The sequence below is a fragment of the Crinia signifera genome, chromosome 1, assembly GCF_055691185.1.
Source record: "Crinia signifera chromosome 1, ASM5569118v1, whole genome shotgun sequence".
In the NCBI taxonomy this organism is placed as follows: domain Eukaryota; kingdom Metazoa; phylum Chordata; class Amphibia; order Anura; family Myobatrachidae; genus Crinia; species Crinia signifera.
In genome coordinates, this window is record NC_139217.1 from 12,550,366 (window position 1) to 12,576,205 (window position 25,840).

General features: G+C 53.1%; 1 protein-coding gene across 1 annotated transcript; it reads left to right on the forward strand.

Annotated features, from left to right (window-relative positions):
- Nucleotides 1–399: 399 nt before the first annotated feature.
- Nucleotides 400–23,192, forward strand: WBP1 (WW domain binding protein 1). The gene is made up of 4 exons (XM_083177147.1): nt 400–579; nt 11,757–11,859; nt 11,967–12,128; nt 21,956–23,192. The coding sequence occupies exons 1-4, from the start codon at nt 529–531 to the stop codon at nt 22,564–22,566; spliced, it is 927 nt and encodes a 308-aa protein (XP_083033273.1). The 5' UTR covers nt 400–528; the 3' UTR covers nt 22,567–23,192.
- Nucleotides 23,193–25,840: the final 2,648 nt, after the last annotated feature.

A 25,840-nucleotide genomic window follows, 5' to 3' on the forward strand; every position in this document is an offset into this window, starting at 1 on the left:
CAGATGGGGTGTAGTGGGGTCCTTATGGAAAGGAGCAGCAAATGGTGATGGGTTGATGGCAAGGGATGGCCAGTGGCAGTGCACAGCAACAGGCTGAACCCTCTGCAGACATCCCTACTTGCCACACCCTCCATCTGCCAGTGCCAGGGTAACTAACAGTTCCCCCGCCCTAACTACATAAGCTCCCCCCATACGCCCGCCCACACCCTCTTTCTACCAATCCGCCCTCACATAGCCGGAAATAGATCTCTCCTCCTATTAGTAGAAGGAGCTGTCACTCAGGAGACGTAGAAAGAGACTGGGAACGCCCTTTTCCCGCCCGCTTTTGATGTCACTTCCTATGTATTGTGATTACGCAGCCAATTAGCGCACTTCCCTGCCGGGGTATTCTGCTGATTGGGTGTAGATGCTGTGGGGGCGCGGTTTGGGTTGTTGCTATGCGAGCTGCCGCCGGGTGGAATAAGATGGCGGCCTCGGAGCCGGGGTCCCGGGCTAGGGCAATGAGCCAGGCCCGGCTACTGTGAGAGCATGGAGGGGGCCGGGAGCAGCGCTGGCCCGAGGGAGAGCCCGGGACACCCGGTCAGTATCACCAGTGGCCCCAGGAGCTGACACTCTACCCCCAGGCCTGGCCCTCTGCCCTGCTTCCCCCCCCCTAAGAGATGATATTCTGCCCTGCCTGTCCCCAGGAGCTGACATTCTACCTTCTGTGCCCTGCCTGACCCCGGGAGGTGCCACCCTGTCCTGCCTGTCCCCGGGAGGTGCCACCCTGTCCTGCCTGACCCCGGGAGGTGCCACCCTGTCCTGCCTGACCCCGGGAGGTGCCACCCCGTCCTGCCTGACCCCGGGAGGTGCCACCCCGTCCTGCCTGACGCAGGGAGGTGCCACCCCGTCCTGCCTGTCCCCGGGAGGTGCCACCCCGTCCTGCCTGTCCCCGGGAGGTGCCACCCCGTCCTGCCTGTCCCCGGGAGGTGCCACCCCGTCCTGCCTGTCCCCTGGAGGTGCAACCCCGTCCTGCCTGTCCCCGGGAGGTGCCACTTCGTCCTGCCTGTCCCCGGGAGGTGCCACCCCGTCCTGCCTGACCCCGGGAGGTGCCACCCCGTCCTGCCTGACCCCGGGAGGTGCCACCCCGTCCTGCCTGACCCCGGGAGGTGCCACCCCGTCCTGCCTGACCCCGGGAGGTGCCACCCTGCCCTGCCTGTCCCCAGGAGCTGACATTCTACCTTCTGTGCCCTGCCTAACCCCAGGAGGTGCCACCCTGTCCTGCCTGACCCCGGGAGGTGCCACCCCGCCATGCCTGACCCCGGGAGGTGCCGCCCTGCCTGTCCCCAGGAGCTGACATTCTACCTTCTGTGCCCTGCCTAACCCCAGGAGGTGCCACCCTGTCCTGCCTGACCCCAGGAGGTGCCACCCTGTCCTGCCTGACCCAGGGAGGTGCCACCCTGTCCTGCCTGACCCCGGGAGGTGCCACCCTGTCCTGCCTGACCTTGGGAGGTGCCACCCTGTCCTGCCTGACCCCGGGAGGTGCCACCCTGTCCTGCCTGACCCCGGGAGGTGCCACCCTGTCCTGCCTGACCCCGGGAGGTGCCACCCTGTCCTGCCTGACCCCGGGAGGTGCCACCCTGTCCTGCCTGACCCCGGGAGGTGCCACCCTGTCCTGCCTGACCCCGGGAGGTGCCACCCTGTCCTGCCTGACCCCGGGAGGTGCCACCCCGCCATGCCTGACCCCGGGAGGTGCCACCCCGTCCTGCCTGACCCCGGGAGGTGCCACCCTGCCCTGCCTGTCCCCGGGAGCTGACATTCTACCTTCTGTGCCCTGCCTAACCCCAGGAGGTGCCACCCTGTCCCGCCTGACCCCAGGAGGTGCCACCCTGTCCCGCCTGACCCCGGGAGGTGCCACCCTGTCCTGCCTGACCCCGGGAGGTGCAACCCCGCCCTGCCTGACCCCGGGAGGTGCCACCCCGCCCTGCCTGACCCCGGGAGGTGCCACCCCGTCCTGCCTGACCCCGGGAGGTGCCACCCCGCCCTGCCTGACCCCGGGAGGTGCCACCCTGTCTTGCCTGACCCCAGGAGGTGCCACCCTGCCCTGCCTGTCCCCAGGAGCTGACATTCTACCTTCTGTGCCCTGCCTGACCCCGGGAGGTGCCACCCCGTCCTGCCTTACCCCGGGAGGTGCCACCCCATCCTGCCTGGCCCCGGGAGGTGCCGCCCTGCCTGGCCCCGGGAGGTGCCACCCCGCCCTGCCTGGCCCCGGGAGGTGCCACCCCGCCCTGCCTGGCCCCGGGAGGTGCCACCCCACCCTGCCTGGCCCCGGGAGGTGCCACCCCGCCCTGCCTGTTCCCTAGGAGCTGCATCCCATCTTGCCTGCCCCCTAGGAGCTGGTACGCTGTCTGCCCCCAGTGGCTGGCTCCTTTAGAAGCTGCTGCCCTATCTGCCACCCCACCCTGCCTGCCCCCAGGAGCTGGCGCTATGCCCTGGTTGCGGTCAATAGGCTGACACAATATGCTTGGCATGGCAATGGTCAACACACCACACAACTTTATTTTTGTTACTTTTTCATCCTCATGGGCTCGGAGTGGGAATGGTGTGCCAAGGCAGTGGTTTGGGATCAATGTGCTTGCCTGTGTTGACAATGTCATGTCAATCATTTAGTGTCGACCATTTTTATCATAACCCAAGAGCTGACACTCCACATCAGTGATTTCACTTCTTTCATGTTTTTGACTCTGTGAATCTGGAACCCGGGTTCCCAGCGGACAGGAGTTGGGTTCCACTGTTGCCGTGAGCTCTCACTCGGGAGTGACCTGATCCTTTTCCTCTAGAACATAGTGGAATGAAGATAACCTAGTGGGGGACTTATGGGGCATATACACGGTGCGATATAAACTATATATTGCATATCGCACCATGTGTGTACAGCTTGTGATGCCGATGCATACCCCTGTGTGTCTGTACACTATTCTTGCAATACTATCTATAGTGTATTAGAGCTCATGGGAAATTTGGTCCGACTTGTTCTTAGGACTAGTGTATGGGGGCTTTTACACTAGTCCTGTGTATTCTGGGAGATAAATCACAGCAGGGATGATAGTAAGTATGGTGCATAGTAGTGACAGTTACACTAGTCCTGTGTGTACTGGGAGATGAATCACACCAGGGATGATAGTGAGTATGGTGCATAGTAGTGACGGTTACACTAGTCCTGTGTACTGGGAGATTTATCACACCAGGGATAATAGTGAGTATGGTGCATAGTAGTGACAGTTACACTAGTCCTGTGATTGCTGGGAGATATATCACACTAGGGATAATAGTGAGTATGGTGCATAGTAGTGACGGTTACACTAGTCCTGTGTGTGCTGGGAGATATATCACAGCAGGGATGATAGTGAGTATGGTGCATAGTAGTGACAGTTACACTAGTCCTGTGTACTGGGAGATATATCACACTAGGGATAATAGTGAGTATGGTGCATAGTAGTGACAGTTACACTAGTCCTGTGTACTGGGAGATATATCACACTAGGGATAATAGTGAGTATGGTGCATAGTAGTGATGGTTACACTAGTCCTGTGTGTATTGGGAGATATATCACACTAGGGATAATAGTAAGTATAGTGCATAGTAGTGACAGTTACACTAGTCCTGTGTGTACTGGGAGATATATCACAGCAGGGATGATGGTGAGTATGGTGCATAGTAGTGACAGTTACACTAGTCCTGTGTACTGGGAGATATATCACACTAGGGATAATAGTGAGTATGGTGCATAGTAGTGATGGTTACACTAGTCCTGTGTGTATTGGGAGATATATCACACTAGGGATAATAGTAAGTATGGTGCATAGTAGTGACAGTTACACTAGTCCTGTGTGTACTGGGAGATGTATCACAGCAGGGATGATAGTAAGTATGGTGCATAGTAGTGACAGTTACACTAGTCCTGTGTGTACTGGGAGATATATCACAGCAGGGATGATGGTGAGTATGGTGCATAGTAGTCACGGTTACACTAGTCCTGTGTATTGGGAGATATATCACACTAGGGATAATAGTAAGTATGGTGCATAGTAGTGACAGTTACACTAGTCCTGTGTGTACTGGGAGATATATCACAGCAGGGATGATGGTGAGTATGGTGCATAGTAGTGACGGTTACACTAGTCCTGTGTGTACTGGGAGATGTATCACACTAGGGATGATAGTGAGTATGGTGCATAGTAGTGACAGTTACACTAGTCCTGTGTGTACTGGGAGATATATCACAGCAGGGATGATGGTGAGTATGGTGTATAGTAGTGACGGTCACACTAGTCCTGTGTGTACTGGGAGATATATCACACTAGGGATGATAGTGAGTATGGTGCATAGTAGTGACAGTTACACTAGTCCTGTGTGTACTGGGAGATGTATCACACTAGGGATGATAGTGAGTATGGTGCATAGTAGTGACAGTTACACTAGTCCTGTGTGTACTGTGAGATATATCACACTAGGGATGATAATGAGTATGGTGCATAGTAGTGACAGTTACACTAGTCCTGTGTGTACTGGGAGATGTATCACAGCAGGGATGATAGTGAGTATGGTGCATAGTAGTGACAGTTACACTAGTCCTGTGTGTGCTGGGAGATATATCACAGCAGGGATGATAGTAAGTATGGTGCATAGTAGTGACAGTTACACTAGTCCTGTGTGTATTGGAAGATATATCACACTAGGGATAATAGTGAGTATGGTGCATAGTAGTGACAGTTACACTAGTCCTGTGTGTATTGGAAGATATATCACACTAGGGATAATAGTGAGTATGGTGCATAGTAGTGACAGTTACACTAGTCCTGTGTGTACTGGGAGATGTATCACAGCAGGGATGATAGTAAGTATGGTGCATAGTAGTGACAGTTACACTAGTCCTGTGTGTATTGGAAGATATATCACACTAGGGATAATAGTGAGTATGGTGCATAGTAGTGACAGTTACACTAGTCCTGTGTGTATTGGAAGATATATCACACTAGGGATAATAGTGAGTATGGTGCATAGTAGTGACAGTTACACTAGTCCTGTGTGTACTGGGAGATGTATCACACTAGGTATGATAGTGAGTATGGTGCATAGTAGTCACGGTTACACTAGTCCTGTGTGTACTGGGAGATGTATCACAGCAGGGATGATAGTGAGTATGGTACATAGTAGTGACAGTTACACTAGTCCTGTGTGTACTGGGAGATGTATCACAGCAGGGATGATAGTAAGTATGGGGCATAGTAGTCACGGTTACACTAGTCCTGTGTATTGGGAGATATATCACACTAGGGATAATAGTAAGTATGGTGCATAGTAGTGACGGTTACACTAGTCCTGTGATTGCTGGGAGATATATCACACTAGGGATGATGGTGAGTATGGTGTATAGTAGTGACGGTCACACTAGTCCTGTGTGTGCTGGGACATATATCACACTAGGGATAATAGTGAGTATGGTGCATAGTAGTGACAGTTACACTAGTCTTGTGTGTGCTGGGAGATATATCACACCAGGGATGATAGTGAGTATGGTGCATAGTAGTGATGGCTACACTAGTCCTGTGTGTGCTGGGAGATATATCACACCAGGGATGATAGTGAGTATGGTGCATAGTAGTGATGGCTACACTAGTCCTGTGTGTGCTGGGAGATATATCACACTAGGGATAATAGTGAGTATAGTGCATAGTAGTGACAGTTACACTAGTCCTGTGTGTGCTGGGAGATATATCATGCCAGAGATGATAGTAAGTATGGTGCATAGTAGTCACGGTTACACTAGTCCTCTGTGTACTGGGAGATATATCACAGCAGGGATGATAGTGATTATGGTGCATAGTAGTGACACTAGTCCTGTGATTGCTGGGAGATATATCACACTAGGGATGATAGTGAGTATGGTGCATAGTAGTGACAGTTACACTAGTCCTGTGTGTACTGGGAGATGTATCACACTAGGTATGATAGTGAGTATGGTGCATAGTAGTCACGGTTACACTAGTCCTGTGTGTACTGGGAGATGTATCACAGCAGGGATGATAGTGAGTATGGTGCATAGTAGTGACAGTTACACTAGTCCTGTGTGTACTGGGAGATGTATCACAGCAGGGATGATAGTAAGTATGGTGCATAGTAGTCACGGTTACACTAGTCCTGTGTATTGGGAGATATATCACACTAGGGATAATAGTAAGTATGGTGCATAGTAGTGACGGTTACACTAGTCCTGTGATTGCTGGGAGATATATCACACTAGGGATGATGGTGAGTATGGTGCATAGTAGTGACGGTCACACTAGTCCTGTGTGTGCTGGGAGATATATCACACTAGGGATAATAGTGAGTATGGTGCATAGTAGTGACGGTTACACTAGTCCTGTGTGTGCTGGGAGATATATCACACTAGGGATAATAGTGAGTATGGTGCATAGTAGTGACGGTTACACTAGTCCTGTGTGTGCTGGGAGATATATCACACTAGGGATTATAGTAAGTATGGTGCATAGTAGTGATGGTTACACTAGTCCTGTGTGTGCTGGAAGATTTATCACACTAGGGATAATAGTGAGTATGGTACATAGTAGTGACAGTTACACTAGGCCTGTGTGTACTGGGAGATATATTATGTTACATTAGTGAGAATAGTGAGTATGGTACGAGGCGCAGGGCTCCTGCTAGCTCTGCTGTGTTGTGGATGAAGTCAGTCTTTTGTATAATGTTTCTGTGTTTACTGTACACAATTTGGGCTCCTCAGATGTTTTTTTAGATTATGTCAGGGTATCAGTCTGTGGATATGGCTAACCAGGACAGTTCCGTATGTGCTGGGGCTTGCATGTATGAAACACGCATGCATTCAGCAGAGCACATACTACCGCCTGTAATTCCACGTGTCATAGTAAGTAGGGTTGGAAGCTGGGATCAGATTACGGATGCACATGTGCACCTGGTTCCCCAAAATTTTTATCTGTGCTTCTGAGTCATCAACAGTACAGGGAGCAAAGGATGGGTACAGGATCGGGGGTACACCAGCCAGGGGGTGTGGGGGCAGGACAGGGGGCACACCAGGCAGGGGCTGGGGGGACGGGACAGGGGGCACACCAGGCAGGGGGTGGGGGGACGGGACAGGGGGCACATCAGCCAGGCAGTTTGGGGACAGTGTGCACACCAGCCAGGGAGTGTGAGGACAGGGCAGGCCAGTATGGGGGTACACCAGCCAGGGGAAGGGGGGAGGCCAGTATGGGGGGTACACCAATCAATTTGTGGCATGCCAGTATGAGGGGTAAAGTAGTAAGTGAGGTGGGAGGCCAGAATGAGGGATGTACAACTGCCTGGGGGGCGGGAAGCCTTTACATGATGGGAGGCCTGGATGGATGGTGGATACCGCAGTCAGAATGATGGGAGGAGGGTATGAGGGGTGCGCATCTGTAAGGGGGGGGGTGGGAGGCCATTAGGGAGGTTACACCAGCCAAGGGGATTGATGGGTAATCTAGTCAGTAAAGTTGTGAATCCAGACAGGGAGATGGGATACCATAATACGGGGGATGATTATGAAGCAGGTATACCAGGCTGTGGGTAGGGTGGTCTGGTACAGATTTGGATTCAGTCATCATTGCTGCGCCACCAGTGTTCAACACGCGACACGGAATTGCTAGGCCGCAAAATCGCCAAGCGATTCCGTGCAAGGGATACATTAGCCATGGGAAAATACAGGGTATATATCCGCCAGGAGGGAAGGTGACCAGGATAAAGGGGGGATACCGGCTACAGGGTATAAATCCGCCAGGAGGGTGGGTGACCAGGATATAGGGTATAAATCCGCCAGGAGGGTGGGTGACCAGGATATAGGGGGATACCGGCTACAGGGTATAAATCCGCCAGGAGGGTGGGTGACCAGGATAAAGGGGGGATACCGGCTACAGGGTATATATCCGCCAGGAGGGTTTGTGACCAGGACAAAGGGATACCAGCTACAGGGTATATATCCGCCAGGAGGGTAGGTGACCAGGATAAAGGGGGGATACCGGCTACAGGGTATATATCCGCCAGGAGGGTAGGTGACCAGGATAAAGGGGGGATACCGGCTACAGGGTATATATCCGCCAGGAGGGTAGGTGACCAGGAAGAACAGGGAATAACGGCTGCTTGTTACATATCCACCAGTAGGGTAGGTGACCAGGATTCCTTCTTGTTCTCCTAATCATCTTCCCTTCTCCCTTCCTCTTGGGCACAGGCTGAGACCACATCATCCTGTAGCTGTCCCCCCTCATCCTCTTTCACCATAAGACCCAGCCTTCTGTTCCCCATCCAGTAACCTCTTCATCCTCTCCCATCAGCAGGAGACCCAGCCTCTGTTCCCCCATCCAGTAACCTCCTCTCCCATCAGCAGGAGACCCAGCCTCTGTTCCCCACCAGTAACCTCCTCGTCCTCTCCCATCAGCAGGAGACCCAGCCTCTGTTCCACCTCCAGTAACCTCCTCGTCCTCTCCCATCAGCAGGAGACCCAGCCTCTGTTCCCCCATCCAGTAACCTCCTCATCCTCTCCCATCAGCAGGAGACCCAGCCTCTGTTCCCCACCAGTAACCTCCTCGTCCTCTCCCATCAGCAGGAGACCCAGCCTCTGTTCCCCCTCCAGTAACCTCCTCGTCCTCTCCCATCAGCAGGAGACCCAGCCTCTGTTCCCCCATCCAGTAACCTCCTCATCCTCTCCCATCAGCAGGAGACCCAGCCTTCTGTTCCTCACCAGTAACCTCTTCATCCTCTCCCATCAGCAGGAGACCCAGCCTCTGTTCCCCCATCCAGTAACCTCTTCATCCTCTCCCATCAGCAGGAGACCCAGCCTTCTGTTCCCCAACAGTAACCTCCTCGTCCTCTCCCATCAGCAGGAGACCCAGCCTCTGTTCCCCATCAGTAACCTCCTCGTCCTCTCCCATCAGCAGGAGACCCAGCCTCTGTTCCCCACCAGTAACCTCCTCGTCCTCTCCCATCAGCAGGAGACCCAGCCTCTGTTCCCCCTCCAGTAACCTCCTCGTCCTCTCCCATCAGCAGGAGACCCAGCCTCTGTTCCCCCATCCAGTAACCTCCTCATCCTCTCCCATCAGCAGGAGACCCAGCCTTCTGTTCCTCACCAGTAACCTCTTCATCCTCTCCCATCAGCAGGAGACCCAGCCTCTCTTCCCCCATCCAGTAACCTCTTCATCCTCTCCCATCAGCAGGAGACCCAGCCTTCTGTTCCCCAACAGTAACCTCCTCGTCCTCTCCCATCAGCAGGAGACCCAGCCTCTGTTCCCCATCAGTAACCTCCTCGCCCTCTCCCATCAGCAGGAGACCCAGCCTTCTGTTCCCCACCAGTAACCTCCTCGTCCTCTCCCATCAGCAGGAGACCCAGCCTTCTGTTCCCCCATCCAGTAACCTCCTCGTCCTCTCCCATCAGCAGGAGACCCAGCCTTCTGTTCCCCACCAGTAACCTCGTCTTCCTCTCCCATCAGCAGGAGACCCAGCCTCTGTTCCCCACCAGTAACCTCCTCGTCCTCTCCCATCAGCAGGAGACCCAGCCTTCTGTTCCCCATCCAGTAACCTCCCTGTCCTCTCCCATCAGCAGGAGACGCATCCTCTGTTCCCCATCCAGTAACCTCCTCATCCTCTCCCATCAGCAGGAGACCCAGCCTTCTGTTCCCCACCAGTAACCTCCTCGTCCTCTCCCATCAGCAGGAGACCCAGCCTTCTGTTCCCCACCAGTAACCTCCTCATCCTCTCCCATCAGCAGGAGACCCAGCCTTCTGTTCCCCATCCAGTAACCTCCTCGTCCTCTCCCATCAGCAGGAGACCCAGCCTTCTGTTCCCCACCAGTAACCTCCTCGTCCTCTCCCATCAGCAGGAGACCCAGCCTTCTGTTCCCCACCAGTAACCCCCTCGTCCTCTCCCATCAGCAGGAGACCCAGCCTCTATTCCCCATCCAGTAACCTCCTCGTCCTCTCCCATCAGCAGGAGACCCAGCCTTCTGTTCCCCACCAGTAAACTCCTCGTCCTCTCCCATCAGCAGGAGACCCAGCCTCTGTTCCCCACCAGTAACCTCCTAGTCCTCTCCCATCAGCAGGAGACCCAGCCTTCTGTTCCCCACCAGTAACCTCCTCGTCCTCTCCCATCAGCAGGAGACCCAGCCTTCTGTTCCCCACCAGTAACCTCCTCGTCCTCTCCCATCAGCAGGAGACCCAGCCTCTGTTCCCCCTCCAGTAACCTCCTCGTCCTCTCCCATCAGCAGGAGACCCAGCCTCTGTTCCCCCATCCAGTAACCTCCTCATCCTCTCCCATCAGCAGGAGACCCAGCCTTCTGTTCCTCACCAGTAACCTCTTCATCCTCTCCCATCAGCAGGAGACCCAGCCTCTGTTCCCCCATCCAGTAACCTCTTCATCCTCTCCCATCAGCAGGAGACCCAGCCTTCTGTTCCCCAACAGTAACCTCCTCGTCCTCTCCCATCAGCAGGAGACCCAGCCTCTGTTCCCCATCAGTAACCTCCTCGCCCTCTCCCATCAGCAGGAGACCCAGCCTTCTGTTCCCCACCAGTAACCTCCTCGTCCTCTCCCATCAGCAGGAGACCCAGCCTTCTGTTCCCCCATCCAGTAACCTCCTCGTCCTCTCCCATCAGCAGGAGACCCAGCCTTCTGTTCCCCACCAGTAACCTCGTCTTCCTCTCCCATCAGCAGGAGACCCAGCCTCTGTTCCCCACCAGTAACCTCCTCGTCCTCTCCCATCAGCAGGAGACCCAGCCTTCTGTTCCCTCCAGTAACCTCCTCGTCCTCTCCCATCAGCAGGAGACCCAGCCTTCTGTTCCCCACCAGTAACCTCCTCGTCCTCTCCCATCAGCAGGAGACCCAGCCTCTGTTCCCCACCAGTAACCTCCTCGTCCTCTCCCATCAGCAGGAGACCCAGCCTCTGTTCCCCACCAGTAACCTCCTTGTCCTCTCCCATCAGCAGGAGACCCAGCCTCTGTTCCCCACCAGTAACCTTCTCGTCCTCTCCCATCAGCAGGAGACCCAGCCTTCTGTTCCCCACCAGTAACCTCCTTGTCCTCTCCCACCAGCAGGAGACCCAGCCTTCTGTTCCCTCCAGTAACCTCCTCGTCCTCTTCCATCAGCAGGAGACCCAGCCTTCTGTTCCCTCCAGTAACCTCCTCGTCCTCTCCCATCAGCAGGAGACCCAGCCTTCTGTTCCCCACCAGTAACCTCCTCGTCCTCTCCCATCAGCAGGAGACCCAGCCTCTGTTCCCCACCAGTAACCTCCTCGTCCTCTCCCATCAGCAGGAGACCCAGCCTCTGTTCCCCACCAGTAACCTCCTCGTCCTCTCCCATCAGCAGGAGACCCAGCCTCTGTTCCCCACCAGTAACCTTCTCGTCCTCTCCCATCAGCAGGAGACCCAGCCTTCTGTTCCCCACCAGTAACCTCCTCGTCCTCTCCCATCAGCAGGAGACCCAGCCTCTGTTCCCCTCCAGTAACCTCCTCATCCTCTCCCATCAGCAGGAGACCCAGCCTTCTGTTCCCCACCAGTAACCTTCTCGTCCTCTCCCATCAGCAGGAGACCCAGCCTTCTGTTCCCCACCAGTAACCTCCTTGTCCTCTCCCACCAGCAGGAGACCCAGCCTCTGTTCCCCACCAGTAACCTCCTCGTCCTCTCCCATCAGCAGGAGACCCAGCCTCTGTTCCCCACCAATAACCTCCTTGTCCACCCCGCAGGCTCGGGAGCACTGTCCTGGGGTTAACAACAAGCCCTACGTGTGTGATAGTGGCCACTGCTGCGGGGAGACCGGCTGCTGTACATACTACTACGAGCTATGGTGTAAGTAACCTCACCTGACCTGGATATACTGCCACCTCTGTAATACAGTGTGGACAGGGTGAGGGCTGGAGTTCTTACTGTGCGTCTCACTCTCTTCTCTCCACCAGGGTTCTGGCTCCTGTGGACTGTACTCATCCTCCTGAGTTGTTGCTGTGCCTATCGTCACCGCCGCGCCAAACTGCGCCTGCAACATCAACAAAGGCAGCGTGAGATTAACCTCATTGCATACCATCGTGCCTGCCACTATCCTCCATCTATGCTAGACCTTAGTAAGTGGCCAATAGAAGATACATGTGCGCTGTGCGGGTGTGCGGCCACACAACTGATCACGTCCGTCAGTCACTGGGGGCATTTCTGGGAAATGTCCCAGGGTGCCATGTGGGTGATGTGCCCTGTGTGGTCTAACATGTGGAACTCCCCTTCCCATGTACCCCCTCATTCCTCTAGTTCCTGTGCTATGTTACTAGTGCCTGTAGGAGAGGCACAGGGAATATTAGGGGTAAGGTTTTTTGCTTTTTACACCTTCTTTTGCTGTTATTTAGGATCCTGAATCTCCTTATGGGATCAGGCTTGGAGGAGCAGGCAGTAGTCCCAGCAGTAGAGACTAGTGGGGTGGACTGTCACTGGCAAGAAAACAATTTTAAGTACAAAATTAATTGACAGTGATTTTTTTTTAACCAACATGTGACCGAATCTGTAGAGAAACTCTAAGGAGGTACTTGGTTGGTGGTGCACCCAAATTGGAAGTTCAGCTAACAAACTGAAAAAAATTGTCACAAAGGAAGAACAAATCGGGTTTTGGGGCACACTTATAGTAAATAGTGAGAATGTGTAGAATGAGTGAAAGGTAAAAAGTAACTTTTATTTCACCATTAAAATATCACATCATTATATACATAAAAAATATACAGTTAGTCAATAAACACGTTAAATACACAATATAAGACTATACACGGTTGCAGGCAAAAATGATTCTAGGGTGGGTTCTATTCTTGAGTTAGATACTCATTGGAGACAACGATGTTTGAGGGATTCAATATATAACATTCAATTGCAATCTTAATAACTGGATATACATTCATATAGAACATGAATAACTCCTTGCACTTTTACCACACAAAATCTTATGGACCTAGTCCAATGACCGACCGTTCAGTGATGAATGGAAATCTACGTGCTTTGATACACCTTGATTATCCGTGGAGCAGAGGAATGCTGCTCATAGACACTGGTTGCTTCTGCTGTCTGAATGAGGATATAGCACCGGATATTCCCTGGTGGTCTCCCAAGAGGTACTGATCCAGCCAGTCACTGTTTAGCTGCTGAGTTTGGATGGGATCAGGCGGCACAGTGAAGTATGGCAGTATACCGGCAGATGAGAGGGCCCCACAGTGCCATGAAGAGCCAAGTGTCGCTTCTGCTGTTCTGCGGATTGACGTCCGCTGAATGAGAGAGCGTCGGAATGGGTAATGAGTGTCTGACAGCAGAGTAGTTAGCAGTAGGAAAACAAAGGATTGTACCCACTGTGACTGTCACAAGTGTCCTTGATGCCAGTAATGGATAATACTGAGCAGCTAGGTCCACACAGGGGTCAGAGAGGTTGATATGAAAAGATCTATGTTACAAAAACAAGGCAAGGCAAATATTGAATCTTTGCCTTCACACTTTATAAATACATTAAATGTCTTCACCACAGTAGGGGTTCTATGTTAATAAACCCAATTGGTATACAATAGAATTGGTGTAGAAAACTATACCTAAGGTCTATGGTGAGTTAGTCAACGCTATTGGTATACAGTGCAATTTGTATGGTCACCTTTATCTAAGGTCTGTAGTAAGCCTCCCTGAGGGATAGAGATGACAGAGTGTGGGGTATTATACAACTGGTAAGTAGCTAAATAGCGGGAGATACAATGGATAGTTAGCAAACAATTTAAATGTCCAAATGGTGACCAGTGGGTGATCCACTATACAGTACATACTCTATAAATGCTCAAAACGAGAAAAAGGATACTTGCTGTAGATGTGCAGAGTACCGGAGATGAGCCCACCAGAGCTTCAGGGGTGCGGACTCCCTGTGTGAGCAGTGCACGTTCCACTTCACGGGGTGTGGGTACGGGAGATGATGAAAGTTGGTGGGTGGGACACTGCCTGTCGGGCGCTTGGGGCCGGGAATGCCACCCGCTCGAAATGGTAATCTAAGGAGCTCCAAGTTGCTCAATAAGTAAGGTGTTGGGGACCGGAGATAGCTCCACCGGAGCTGTGGTCTCTTGAGACGGATCGGTGTGTGGTAAGTGCTCCACCTCTAGGATTGGACACATGCTTCAAGCGAGAGCTAATCCAATGAGAAAAGGTAAAAATAATGGTTATCACAGCATGTGTTAATATGCAATTGCGTGGATGCCGGCTGTTTGGTATATCCAGTGAATGTATATCCAGTTATTAAGATTGCAATTGAATGTTATATATTGAATCCCTCAAACATCATTTGTCTCCAATGAGTATCTAACTCAAGAATAGAACCCACCCTAGAATCATTTTTGCCTGCAACCTGTATAGTCTTTCATTGTGTATTTAACGTGTTTATTGACTAACTGTATATTTTTTATGCATATAATGATGTGATATTTTAATGGTGAAATAAAAGTAACTTTTTACCTTTCACTCATTCTACACATTCTCACTATTTACTATAAGTGTGCCCCAAAACCCGATTTGTTCTTCCTTTGTCCCTTTGTGACAATTTTGTTCAGTAGTCCCAGCAGCCAGCGACCATCCCCGGAGGAGGGTTATCACACCTGCAGATGGTTGGTACCCTGGAAACACCCCTGATTTGAGAAGCCAATCTCAGGATTGGCCGGATCCCGGGATTTTGGTGTGTGTGGGGTGGTACTGTTACTCCTGCACTGTATCCGCTCTCCCCCATCTGTGTGTAGGGTGGTACTATTACTCCTGCTCTGTAGAGACAGGCCGTTTATACACCGTCAGACATATAGCAGAGAAGTGTGCCGCACGTAGAAACCCCTCACAGTCAGAGACAGGCCGTTTATACACCGTCAGACATACAGCAGAGAAGTGTGCCGCACGTAGAAACCCCTCACAGTCAGAGACAGGCCGGTTGTACACCGTCGGACATACAGCAGAGAAGTGTGCCGCACGTAGACACCCCTCAGTCAGATACAGGCCGTTTATACACCGTCAGACATACAGCAGAGAAGTGTGCCGCACGTAGACACCCCTCACAGTCAGAGACAGGCCGTTTATACACCGTCAGACATACAGCAGAGAAGTGTGCCGCACGTAGACACCCCTCACAGTCAGATACAGGCCGTTTATACACCGTCAGACATACAGCAGAGAAGTGTGCCGCACGTAGACACCCCTCACAGTCAGAGACAGGCCGTTTATACACCGTCAGACATACAGCAGAGAAGTGTGCCGCACGTAGACACCCCTCACAGTCAGATACAGGCCGTTTATACACCGTCAGACATACAGCAGAGAAGTGTGCCGCACGTAGACACCCCTCACAGTCAGATACAGGCCGTTTATACACCGTCAGACATACAGCAGAGAAGTGTGCCGCACGTAGACACCCCTCACAGTCAGAGACAGGCCGTTTATACACCGTCAGACATACAGCAGAGAAGTGTGCCGCACGTAGACACCCCTCACAGTCAGATACAGGCCGTTTATACACCGTCAGACATACAGCAGAGAAGTGTGCCGCACGTAGACACCCCTCACAGTCAGATACAGGCCGTTTATACGCCGTCAGACATACAGCAGAGAAGTGTGCCGCACGTAGACACCCCTCACAGTCAGAGACAGGCCGTTTATACACCGTCAGACATACAGCAGAGAAGTGTGCCGCACGTAGACACCCCTCACAGTCAGAGACAGTCCGTTTATACACAGTCAGACATATAGCAGAGAAGTGTGCTGCACGTAGACACCCCTCACAGTCAGAGACAGGCCGTTTATACACCGTCCGACATACAGCAGAGAAGTGTGCTGCACGTAGACACCCCTCACAGTCAGATACAGGCCGTTTATACGCCGTCAGACATACACTAGAGAAGTGTGCCGCACGTAGACACCCCTCAGTCAGATACAGGCCGTTTATACACCGTCAGACATACACTAGAGAAGTGTGCCGCACGTAGACACCCCTCACAGTCAGAGACAGGCCGTTTATACACCGTCAGACATATAGCAGAGAAGTGTGCAGCACGTAGACACCCCTCACAGTCAGATACAGGCCGTTTATACACCGTCAGACATATAGCAGAGAAGTGTGCCGCACGTAGAAACCCCTCACAGTCAGAGACAGGCCGTTTATACACCGTCAGACATACAGCAGAGAAGTGTGCCGCACGTAGACACCCCTCACAGTCAGAGACAGGCCGTTTATACACAGTCAGACATACAGCAGAGAAGTGTGCCGCACGTAGAAACCCCTCACAGTCAGAGACAGGCCGTTTATACACCGTCAGACATACAGCAGAGAAGTGTGCCGCACGTAGACACCCCTCACAGTCAGAGACAGGCCGTTTATACACCGTCAGACATACAGCAGAGAAGTGTGCCGCACGTAGACACCCCTCACAGTCAGAGACAGGCCGTTTATACACAGTCAGACATACAGCAGAGAAGTGTGCCGCACGTAGAAACCCCTCACAGTCAGAGACAGGCCGTTTATACACCGTCAGACATACAGCAGAGAAGTGTGCCGCACGTAGACACCCCTCACAGTCAGAGACAGGCCGTTTATACACCGTCAGACATACAGCAGAGAAGTGTGCCGCACGTAGACACCCCTCACAGTCAGAGACAGGACGTTTATACACCGTCAGACATACAGCAGAGAAGTGTGCCGCATGTAGACACCCCTCACAGTCAGAGACAGGCCGTTTATACACAGTCAGACATACAGCAGAGAAGTGTGCCGCACGTAGACACCCCTCACAGTCAGAGACAGGACGTTTATACACCGTCAGACATACAGCAGAGAAGTGTGCCGCACGTAGAAACCCCTCACAGTCAGAGACAGGCCGTTTATACACCGTCAGACATACAGCAGAGAAGTGTGCAGCACGTAGACACCCCTCACAGTCAGAGACAGGCCGTTTATACACCGTCAGACATACAGCAGAGAAGTGTGCCGCACGTAGACACCCCTCACAGTCAGAGACAGGCCGTTTATACACCGTCAGACATACAGCAGAGAAGTGTGCCGCATGTAGACACCCCTCACAGTCAGAGACAGGCCGTTTATACACTGTCAGACATACAGCAGAGAAGTGTGCCGCACGTAGACACCCCTCACAGTCAGAGACAGGCCGTTTATACACCGTCAGACATATAGCAGAGAAGTGTGCCGCACGTAGACACCCCTCAGTCAGAGACAGGCCGTTTATACACCGTCAGACATACAGCAGAGAAGTGTGCCGCACGTAGAAACCCCTCACAGTCAGAGACAGGCCGTTTATACACCGTCAGACATACAGCAGAGAAGTGTGCCGCACGTAGACACCCCTCACAGTCAGAGACAGGCCGTTAATACACCGTCAGACATACAGCAGAGAAGTGTGCCGCACGTAGACACCCCTCACAGTCAGAGACAGGCCGTTTATACACCGTCAGACATACAGCAGAGAAGTGTGCCGCACGTAGAAACCCCTCACAGTCAGAGACAGGCCGTTTATACACCGTCAGACATACAGCAGAGAAGTGTGCCGCACGTAGACACCCCTCACAGTCAGAGACAGGCCGTTTATACACCGTCAGACATACAGCAGAGAAGTGTGCCGCACGTAGACACCCCTCACAGTCAGAGACAGGCCGTTTATACACCGTCAGACATACAGCAGAGAAGTGTGCCGCACGTAGACACCCCTCACAGTCAGAGACAGGCCGTTTATACACCGTCAGACATACAGCAGAGAAGTGTGCCGCACGTAGACACCCCTCACAGTCAGAGACAGGCCGTTTATACACCGTCAGACATACAGCAGAGAAGTGTGCCGCACGTAGAAACCCCTCACAGTCAGAGACAGGCCGTTTATACACCGTCAGACATACAGCAGAGAAGTGTGCAGCACGTAGACACCCCTCACAGTCAGAGACAGGCCGTTTATACACCGTCAGACATACAGCAGAGAAGTGTGCCGCACGTAGACACCCCTCACAGTCAGATACAGGCCGTTTATACACCGTCAGACATACAGCAGAGAAGTGTGCCGCACGTAGACACCCCTCACAGTCAGAGACAGGCCGTTTATACACCGTCAGACATACAGCAGAGAAGTGTGCCGCACGTAGACACCCCTCACAGTCAGAGACAGGCCGTTTATACACCGTCAGACATACAGCAGAGAAGTGTGCCGCACGTAGACACCCCTCACAGTCAGAGACAGGCCGTTTATACACCGTCAGACATACAGCAGAGAAGTGTGCCGCACGTAGACACCCCTCACAGTCAGAGACAGGCCGGTTGTACACCGTCAGACATACAGCAGAGAAGTGTGCCGCACGTAGACACCCCTCAGTCAGAGACAGGCCGTTTATACACCGTCAGACATACGGCAGAGAAGTGTGCCGCACGTAGAAACCCCTCACAGTCAGAGACAGGCCGTATATACACCGTCAGACATACAGCAGAGAAGTGTGCCGCACGTAGACACCCCTCACAGTCAGAGACAGGCCGTTTATACACCGTCAGACATACAGCAGAGAAGTGTGCCGCACGTAGAAACCCCTCACAGTCAGAGACAGGCCGTTTATACACCGTCAGACATACAGCAGAGAAGTGTGCCGCACGTAGACACCCCTCACAGTCAGAGACAGGCCGTTTATACACCGTCAGACATACAGCAGAGAAGTGTGCCGCACGTAGACACCCCTCACAGTCAGAGACAGGCCGTTTATACACCGTCAGACATACAGCAGAGAAGTGTGCCGCACGTAGACACCCCTCAGTCAGAGACAGGCCGTTTATACACCGTCAGACATACAGCAGAGAAGTGTGCCGCACGTAGACACCCCTCACAGTCAGAGACAGGCCGTTTATACACCGTCAGACATACAGCAGAGAAGTGTGCCGCACGTAGACACCCCTCACAGTCAGAGACAGGCCGTTTATACACCGTCAGACATACAGCAGAGAAGTGTGCAGCACGTAGACACCCCTCACAGTCAGATACAGGCCGTTTATACACCGTCAGACATACAGCAGAGAAGTGTGCCGCACGTAGAAACCCCTCACATTCAGAGACAGGCCGTTTATACACCGTCAGACATACAGCAGAGAAGTGTGCCGCACGTAGACTCCCCTCACAGTCAGAGACAGGCCGTTTATACACCGTCAGACATACAGCAGAGAAGTGTGCCGCACGTAGAAACCCCTCAGTCAGAGACAGGCCGTTTATACACCGTCAGACATACAGCAGAGAAGTGTGCCGCACGTAGACACCCCTCACAGTCAGAGACAGGCCGTTTATACACCGTCAGACATACAGCAGAGAAGTGTGCCGCACGTAGACACCCCTCACAGTCAGAGACAGGCCGTTTATACACCGTCAGACATACAGCAGAGAAGTGTGCAGCACGTAGACACCCCTCACAGTCAGAGACAGGCCGTTTATACACCGTCAGACATACAGCAGAGAAGTGTGCCGCACGTAGACACCCCTCACAGTCAGAGACAGGCCGTTTATACACCGTCAGACATACAGCAGAGAAGTGTGCCGCACGTAGACACCCCTCACAGTCAGAGACAGGCCGTTTATACACCGTCAGACATACAGCAGAGAAGTGTGCCGCACGTAGACACCCCTCACAGTCAGAGACAGGCCGTTTATACACCGTCAGACATACAGCAGAGAAGTGTGCCGCACGTAGACACCCCTCACAGTCAGAGACAGGCCGTTTATACACAGTCAGACATACAGCAGAGAAGTGTGCCGCACGTAGACACCCCTCACAGTCAGAGACAGGCCGTTTATACACTGTCAGACATACAGCAGAGAAGTGTGCCGCACGTAGACACCCCTCACAGTCAGAGACAGGCCGTTTATACACCGTCAGACATACAGCAGAGAAGTGTGCCGCACGTAGACACCCCTCACAGTCAGAGACAGGCCGTTTATACACCGTCAGACATACAGCAGAGAAGTGTGCCGCACGTAGACACCCCTCACAGTCAGAGACAGCCCGTTTATACACCGTCAGACATACAGCAGAGAAGTGTGCCGCACGTAGACACCCCTCACAGTCAGAGACAGGCCGTTTATACACCGTCAGACATACAGCAGAGAAGTGTGCCGCACGTAGACACCCCTCACAGTCAGAGACAGGCCGTTTATACACCGTCAGACATACAGCAGAGAAGTGTGCCGCACGTAGACACCCCTCACAGTCAGAGACAGGCCGTTTATACACCGTCAGACATACAGCAGAGAAGTGTGCCGCACGTAGACACCCCTCACAGTCAGAGACAGGCCGTTTATACACCGTCAGACATACAGCAGAGAAGTGTGCCGCACGTAGACACCCCTCACAGTCAGAGACAGGCCGTTTATACACCGTCAGACATACAGCAGAGAAGTGTGCCGCACGTAGAAACCCCTCACAGTCAGAGACAGGCCGTTTATACACCGTCAGACATACAGCAGAGAAGTGTGCCGCACGTAGACACCCCTCACAGTCAGAGACAGGCCGTTTATACACCGTCAGACATACAGCAGAGAAGTGTGCAGCACGTAGACACCCCTCACAGTCAGAGACAGGACGTTTATACACCGTCAGACATACAGCAGAGAAGTGTGCCGCACGTAGACACCCCTCACAGTCAGAGACAGGCCGTTTATACACCGTCAGACATACAGCAGAGAAGTGTGCCGCACGTAGACACCCCTCACAGTCAGAGACAGGCCGTTTATACACCGTCAGACATACAGCAGAGAAGTGTGCCGCACGTAGACACCCCTCACAGTCAGAGACAGGCCGTTTATACACCGTCAGACATATAGCAGAGAAGTGTGCCGCACGTAGACACCCCTCACAGTCAGAGACAGGCCGTTTATACACCGTCAGACATACAGCAGAGAAGTGTGCCGCACGTAGACACCCCTCACAGTCAGAGACAGGCCGTTTATACACCGTCAGACATATAGCAGAGAAGTGTGCCGCACGTAGACACCCCTCACAGTCAGAGACAGGCCGTTTATACACCGTCAGACATACAGCAGAGAAGTGTGCCGCACGTAGAAACCCCTCACAGTCAGAGACAGGCCGTTTATACACCGTCAGACATACAGCAGAGAAGTGTGCAGCACGTAGACACCCCTCACAGTCAGAGACAGGCCGTTTATACACCGTCAGACATACAGCAGAGAAGTGTGCCACACGTAGACACCCCTCACAGTCAGAGACAGCCCGTTTATACACCGTCAGACATATAGCAGAGAAGTGTGCCGCACGTAGACACCCCTCACAGTCAGAGACAGGCCGTTTATACACCGTCAGACATATAGCAGAGAAGTGTGCCGCACGTAGACACCCCTCAGTCAGAGACAGGCCGTTTATACACCGTCAGACATACAGCAGAGAAGTGTGCCGCACGTAGACACCCCTCACAGTCAGAGACAGGCCGTTTATATACCGTCAGACATATAGCAGAGAAGTGTGCCGCACGTAGACACCCCTCAGTCAGAGACAGGCCGTTTATACACTGTCAGACATATAGCAGAGAAGTGTGCCGCACGTAGACACCCCTCAGTCAGAGACAGGCCGTTTATACACCGTCAGACATACAGCAGAGAAGTGTGCCGCACGTAGACACCCCTCACAGTCAGATACAGCCCGTTTATACACCGTCAGACATACAGCAGAGAAGTGTGCCGCACGTAGAAACTACACACAGAGAAGGTAGTCATGTGCACAATCACTCTGGCGTGCCCCCTTGGTGTGGTTGTATCTGAGGTTACACCTATACGCTATGTGTGGGCTACATGGCAGAGGCCTGCTCTGATATGTCCCATGATGCATTGCTGCTCTATAATCACTGTATCCCGTTCTGTCTCCTTCTCCACAGGGGTGTTGTCATCCTTTAAGCTTCCAGCCTATGAGGAGGTTGCCTACCGGCCCACATCCCCTCCGCCTCCATACAGCTCCATCCTTTCACAGCAGGGCCTGCCCTCTTCCTCATCGCCACCAGCCACACCGTCAGACCCTCCATCCCTCACTCCCAGCTCTGATCACTCCAGCACTTGTTCTTGTAGTTCCGGGTGCTTGCTGTCTCAGAGCAGCTCGTTCTCCGTCCAGGTGACCGATGAGACGGAGACCAGCCTGGGAAGTGATGGAGGGAGCTGGGAACAGAGCCCAGAAGAGGAAGGAGCTTGTGGCAGTGACCACACCCTTCACAAGCAGACAGCTTTCTCCTCCTACGTTGACATATTTGATGGTCACCACTGCTGGGTCATTGAGGAGGTTGATGAAGAAGCTGAGGAAGAACATTACAGACAGAGGAGACTGACTGGGGACTCGGGGATAGAGGTCTGCGTCTGCCAGGTGAAGGAAGATGAGGAAGGAGAAGACACTGAACCGCTTCATGACAATCCAGACTGCGCACAACGGAGAAGATCTGCAGAGACCCCGGTAGAAAAGGGAGACTCTGAGCCGAGTTCACCGGTCCAGCCAGTGTGACGGAAGGAGCCTCGGAGGAGAACTGTATTCCATCCATGGGGGAAGTCACGGAGTTACCCAATCACAAGGGGAGGGCCAAAGGAACCACTCAATGGGGGGGGGGGGGTGTTCCACACACGTCAGCTGCAGATAGGGGCTCTAGTCTAAAGGGAGGGGGACGGGGTACACCTGAATGTCACAATCTAACCCTGGGGAGGAACACCTGAATTACCCCCTGGGCACAGGAATTTCCCGCTGGAGATTGGGGCATTTGAGTTTCCCGGTCCAACTGAAAAGGAGAATGTTCTGTTCTGTTCCATGCGGTATATGTGAATTGCCCGGCTCATTATACGGATAGGGGTAGGATGGAAGTGACTGAGTCATGGTGTGTTGGTGTGGTATATACAGAGACTGGAAGGAATCACACCTCGTCCCACACATGTGCCGCTCACAGGAGCTGTCCGAGGGGACCTCTGTCCTGCTGGTGCCCCTTGTCTTCGCCTCGGGTGTCTGGGGCCTGTGCCATCGCTCCTTCATCAGTTCTTCTATGTATGGCCAGTAACGGTGATGTAAACGCTTTCTGCGTGGTGGGAATATATATACAATGGAGCGCTTGTTAGCACCAAATAAAACCATGTTTACAATAACGTGCTGCAGTTTGTGTTTGCTCCAGTCCCTGGATGTCCGGATGGAAGGTCTCCTGCTTCTGGTAAGTAATGTCTCATTGCCATGACATGTGTGTCCCCCAAAGCTTGTCCAAATCCTTCTACATCTACCGTCGGGTGGGATCCAGAGACCGGGAGTAGAATCTGCTGTGTTGTCATTGGATGATCCGGGGGGGGGGGGGGGGGGGGGCTCTAGAATCTGCTGCATTGTCATTGGATGATCCAGGGGGGGGGGGGGGCTCTAGAAACTGCTGCATTGTCATTGGATGATCCAGAGGCGGGCTCTAGAATTTCTATATTGTTCTTTGACCACTCAATAGGAAATATGTCTCTATCATCCATAGGATACACTGTTCATCTTTACTAGTGGGGTACAGATGGATGATTAGGGGCGCCAGGCACTTTAAATTTATGCCCCACCCCCAGACCAGTTTTAGAAATGTGCCCGGGAGAGCTGATCACATCCTCCGGAGCTCCAGAGAGAAGATTCTTTTTTATTTTCTTCATATATTCCTTTATTTTACCTTTCGTTACTTGTGTAGTTTCACGGCGCCAGCAAGGCGCCGTGCGTCTGAGTCCCCTTGCGGGGCTCGCTACGCTTGCCACGTTATCTAAAATCAACTCCATGCCAACATGGATAGTGGGGGTATGAACTATCCATGTTGGCATGGAGTTAAATTACTTTATTTGAGATAGTTTGCCGAGCGTACAAACCGGAAGTAGCACGGCGCCGTGAAACTACACAAGGACCTACCTTTCTCTCTCATCCATATGGGATATTGGGGATTCATCTTAACATATGGGAGAAGAGAGGTATCCGCAGGAGGCAGGCACATAGAAGCTCTTTCACTGGGTGTACTGGCTCCTCCCCTCTACTTCCTCCCACAAGACCAGGTTCAGAAAATGTGCCCTCAGGTGAGGGTGCGCACTGTGATCCAGAGAGTTTGAATCAGGCCCTAGGTGTCCGGATGGTGCTCCCCTTATAGTACAGAATGAGTTGGGCGCTGCACCTTGCAGCTCCGGTATGAATCAGGCCCTCAGTGTCCGGATGGTGCTCCCCTTATAGTATAGAATGAGGCAGGCGCTGCACCTTGCAGCTCCGGTATGAATCAGGCCCTCAGTGTCCGGATGGTGCTCCCCTTATAGTACAGAATGAGGCGGGCGCTGCACCTTGCAGCTCCGGTATGAATCAGGCCCTCAGTGTCCGGATGGTGCTCCCCTTATAGTACAGAATGAGGCGGGCGCTGCACCTTGCAGCTCCGGTATGAATCAGGCCCCCGGTGTCCGGATGGTGCTCCCCTTATAGTACAGAATGAGGCGTGTGCTGCACCTTGCAGCTCCGGTATGAATCAGGCCCCAGGTGTCCGGATGTTGCTCCCCTTATATTATAGAATGAGGCGGGCGCTGCACCTTGCAGCTCCGGTATGAATCAGGCCCTCAGTGTCCGGATGGTGCTCCCCTTATAGTATAGAATGAGGCAGGTGCTGCACCTTACAGCTCCGGTATGAATCAGGCCCTCAGTGTCCGGATGGTGCTCCCCTTATAGTATAGAATGAGGCAGGCGCTGCACCTTGCAGCTCCGGTATGAATCAGGCCCTAGGTGTCCGGATGGTGCTGCCCTTATGGTACAGAATGAGGCAGGCGCTGCACCTTGCAGCTCCGGTATGAATCAGGCCCCCGGTGTCCGGATGGTGCTCCCCTTATAGTACAGAATGAGGCGGGTGCTGCACCTTGCAGCTCCGGTATGAATCAGGCCCTCAGTGTCTGGATGGTGCTCCCCTTATAGTATAGAATGAGGCAGGTGCTGCACCTTGCAGCTCCGGTATGAATCAGGCCCCCGGTGTCCGGATGGTGCTCCCCTTATAGTACAGAATGAGGCTGGCGCTGCACCTTGCAGCTCCAGTATGAATCAGTCCCTCAGTGTCCGGATGGTGCTCCCCTTATAGTATAGAATGAGGCCGGCGCTGCACCTTGCAGCTTCGGTATGAATCAGGCCCTAGGTGTCTGGATGGTGCTCCCCTTATAGTACAGAATGAGGCAGGCGCTGCACCTTGCAGCTCCGGTATGAATCAGGCCCTCAGTGTCCGGATGGTGCTCCCCTTATAGTATAGAATGAGGCAGGTGCTGCACCTTGCAGCTCCGGTATGAATCAGGCCCTCAGTGTCCGGATGGTGCTCCCCTTATATTATAGAATGAGGCGGGCGCTGCACCTTGCAGCTCCGGTATGAATCAGGCCCTCAGTGTCCGGATGGTGCTCCCCTTATAGTATAGAATGAGGCAGGTGCTGCACCTTACAGCTCCGGTATGAATCAGGCCCTCAGTGTCCGGACGGTGCTCCCCTTATAGTACAGAATGAGGCAGGTGCTGCACCTTGCAGCTCCGGTATGAATCAGGCACTCAGTGTCCGGATGGTGCTCCCCTTATAGTACAGAATGAGGCGGGCGCTGCACCTTGCAGCTCCGGTATGAATCAGGCCCTAGGTGTCCGGATGGTGCTCCCCTTATAGTACAGAATGAGGCGGGCGCTGCACCTTGCAGCTCCGGTATGAATCAGGCCCCCGGTGTCCGGATGGTGCTCCCCTTATAGTACAGAATGAGGCGTGTGCTGCACCTTGCAGCTCCGGTATGAAT

Coding starts and splice junctions, on each gene's coding strand:
- WBP1 (XM_083177147.1), top strand. CDS start 529: ATGGAGGGGGCCGGGAGCAGCGCTGGCCCGAGGGAGAGCCCGGGACAC. Junction 580..11,756: donor GGGAGAGCCCGGGACACCCG/GTCAGTATCACC, acceptor TCCACCCCGCAG/GCTCGGGAGCACTGTCCTGG. Junction 12,129..21,955: donor TCCATCTATGCTAGACCTTA/GTAAGTGGCCAA, acceptor CCTTCTCCACAG/GGGTGTTGTCATCCTTTAAG.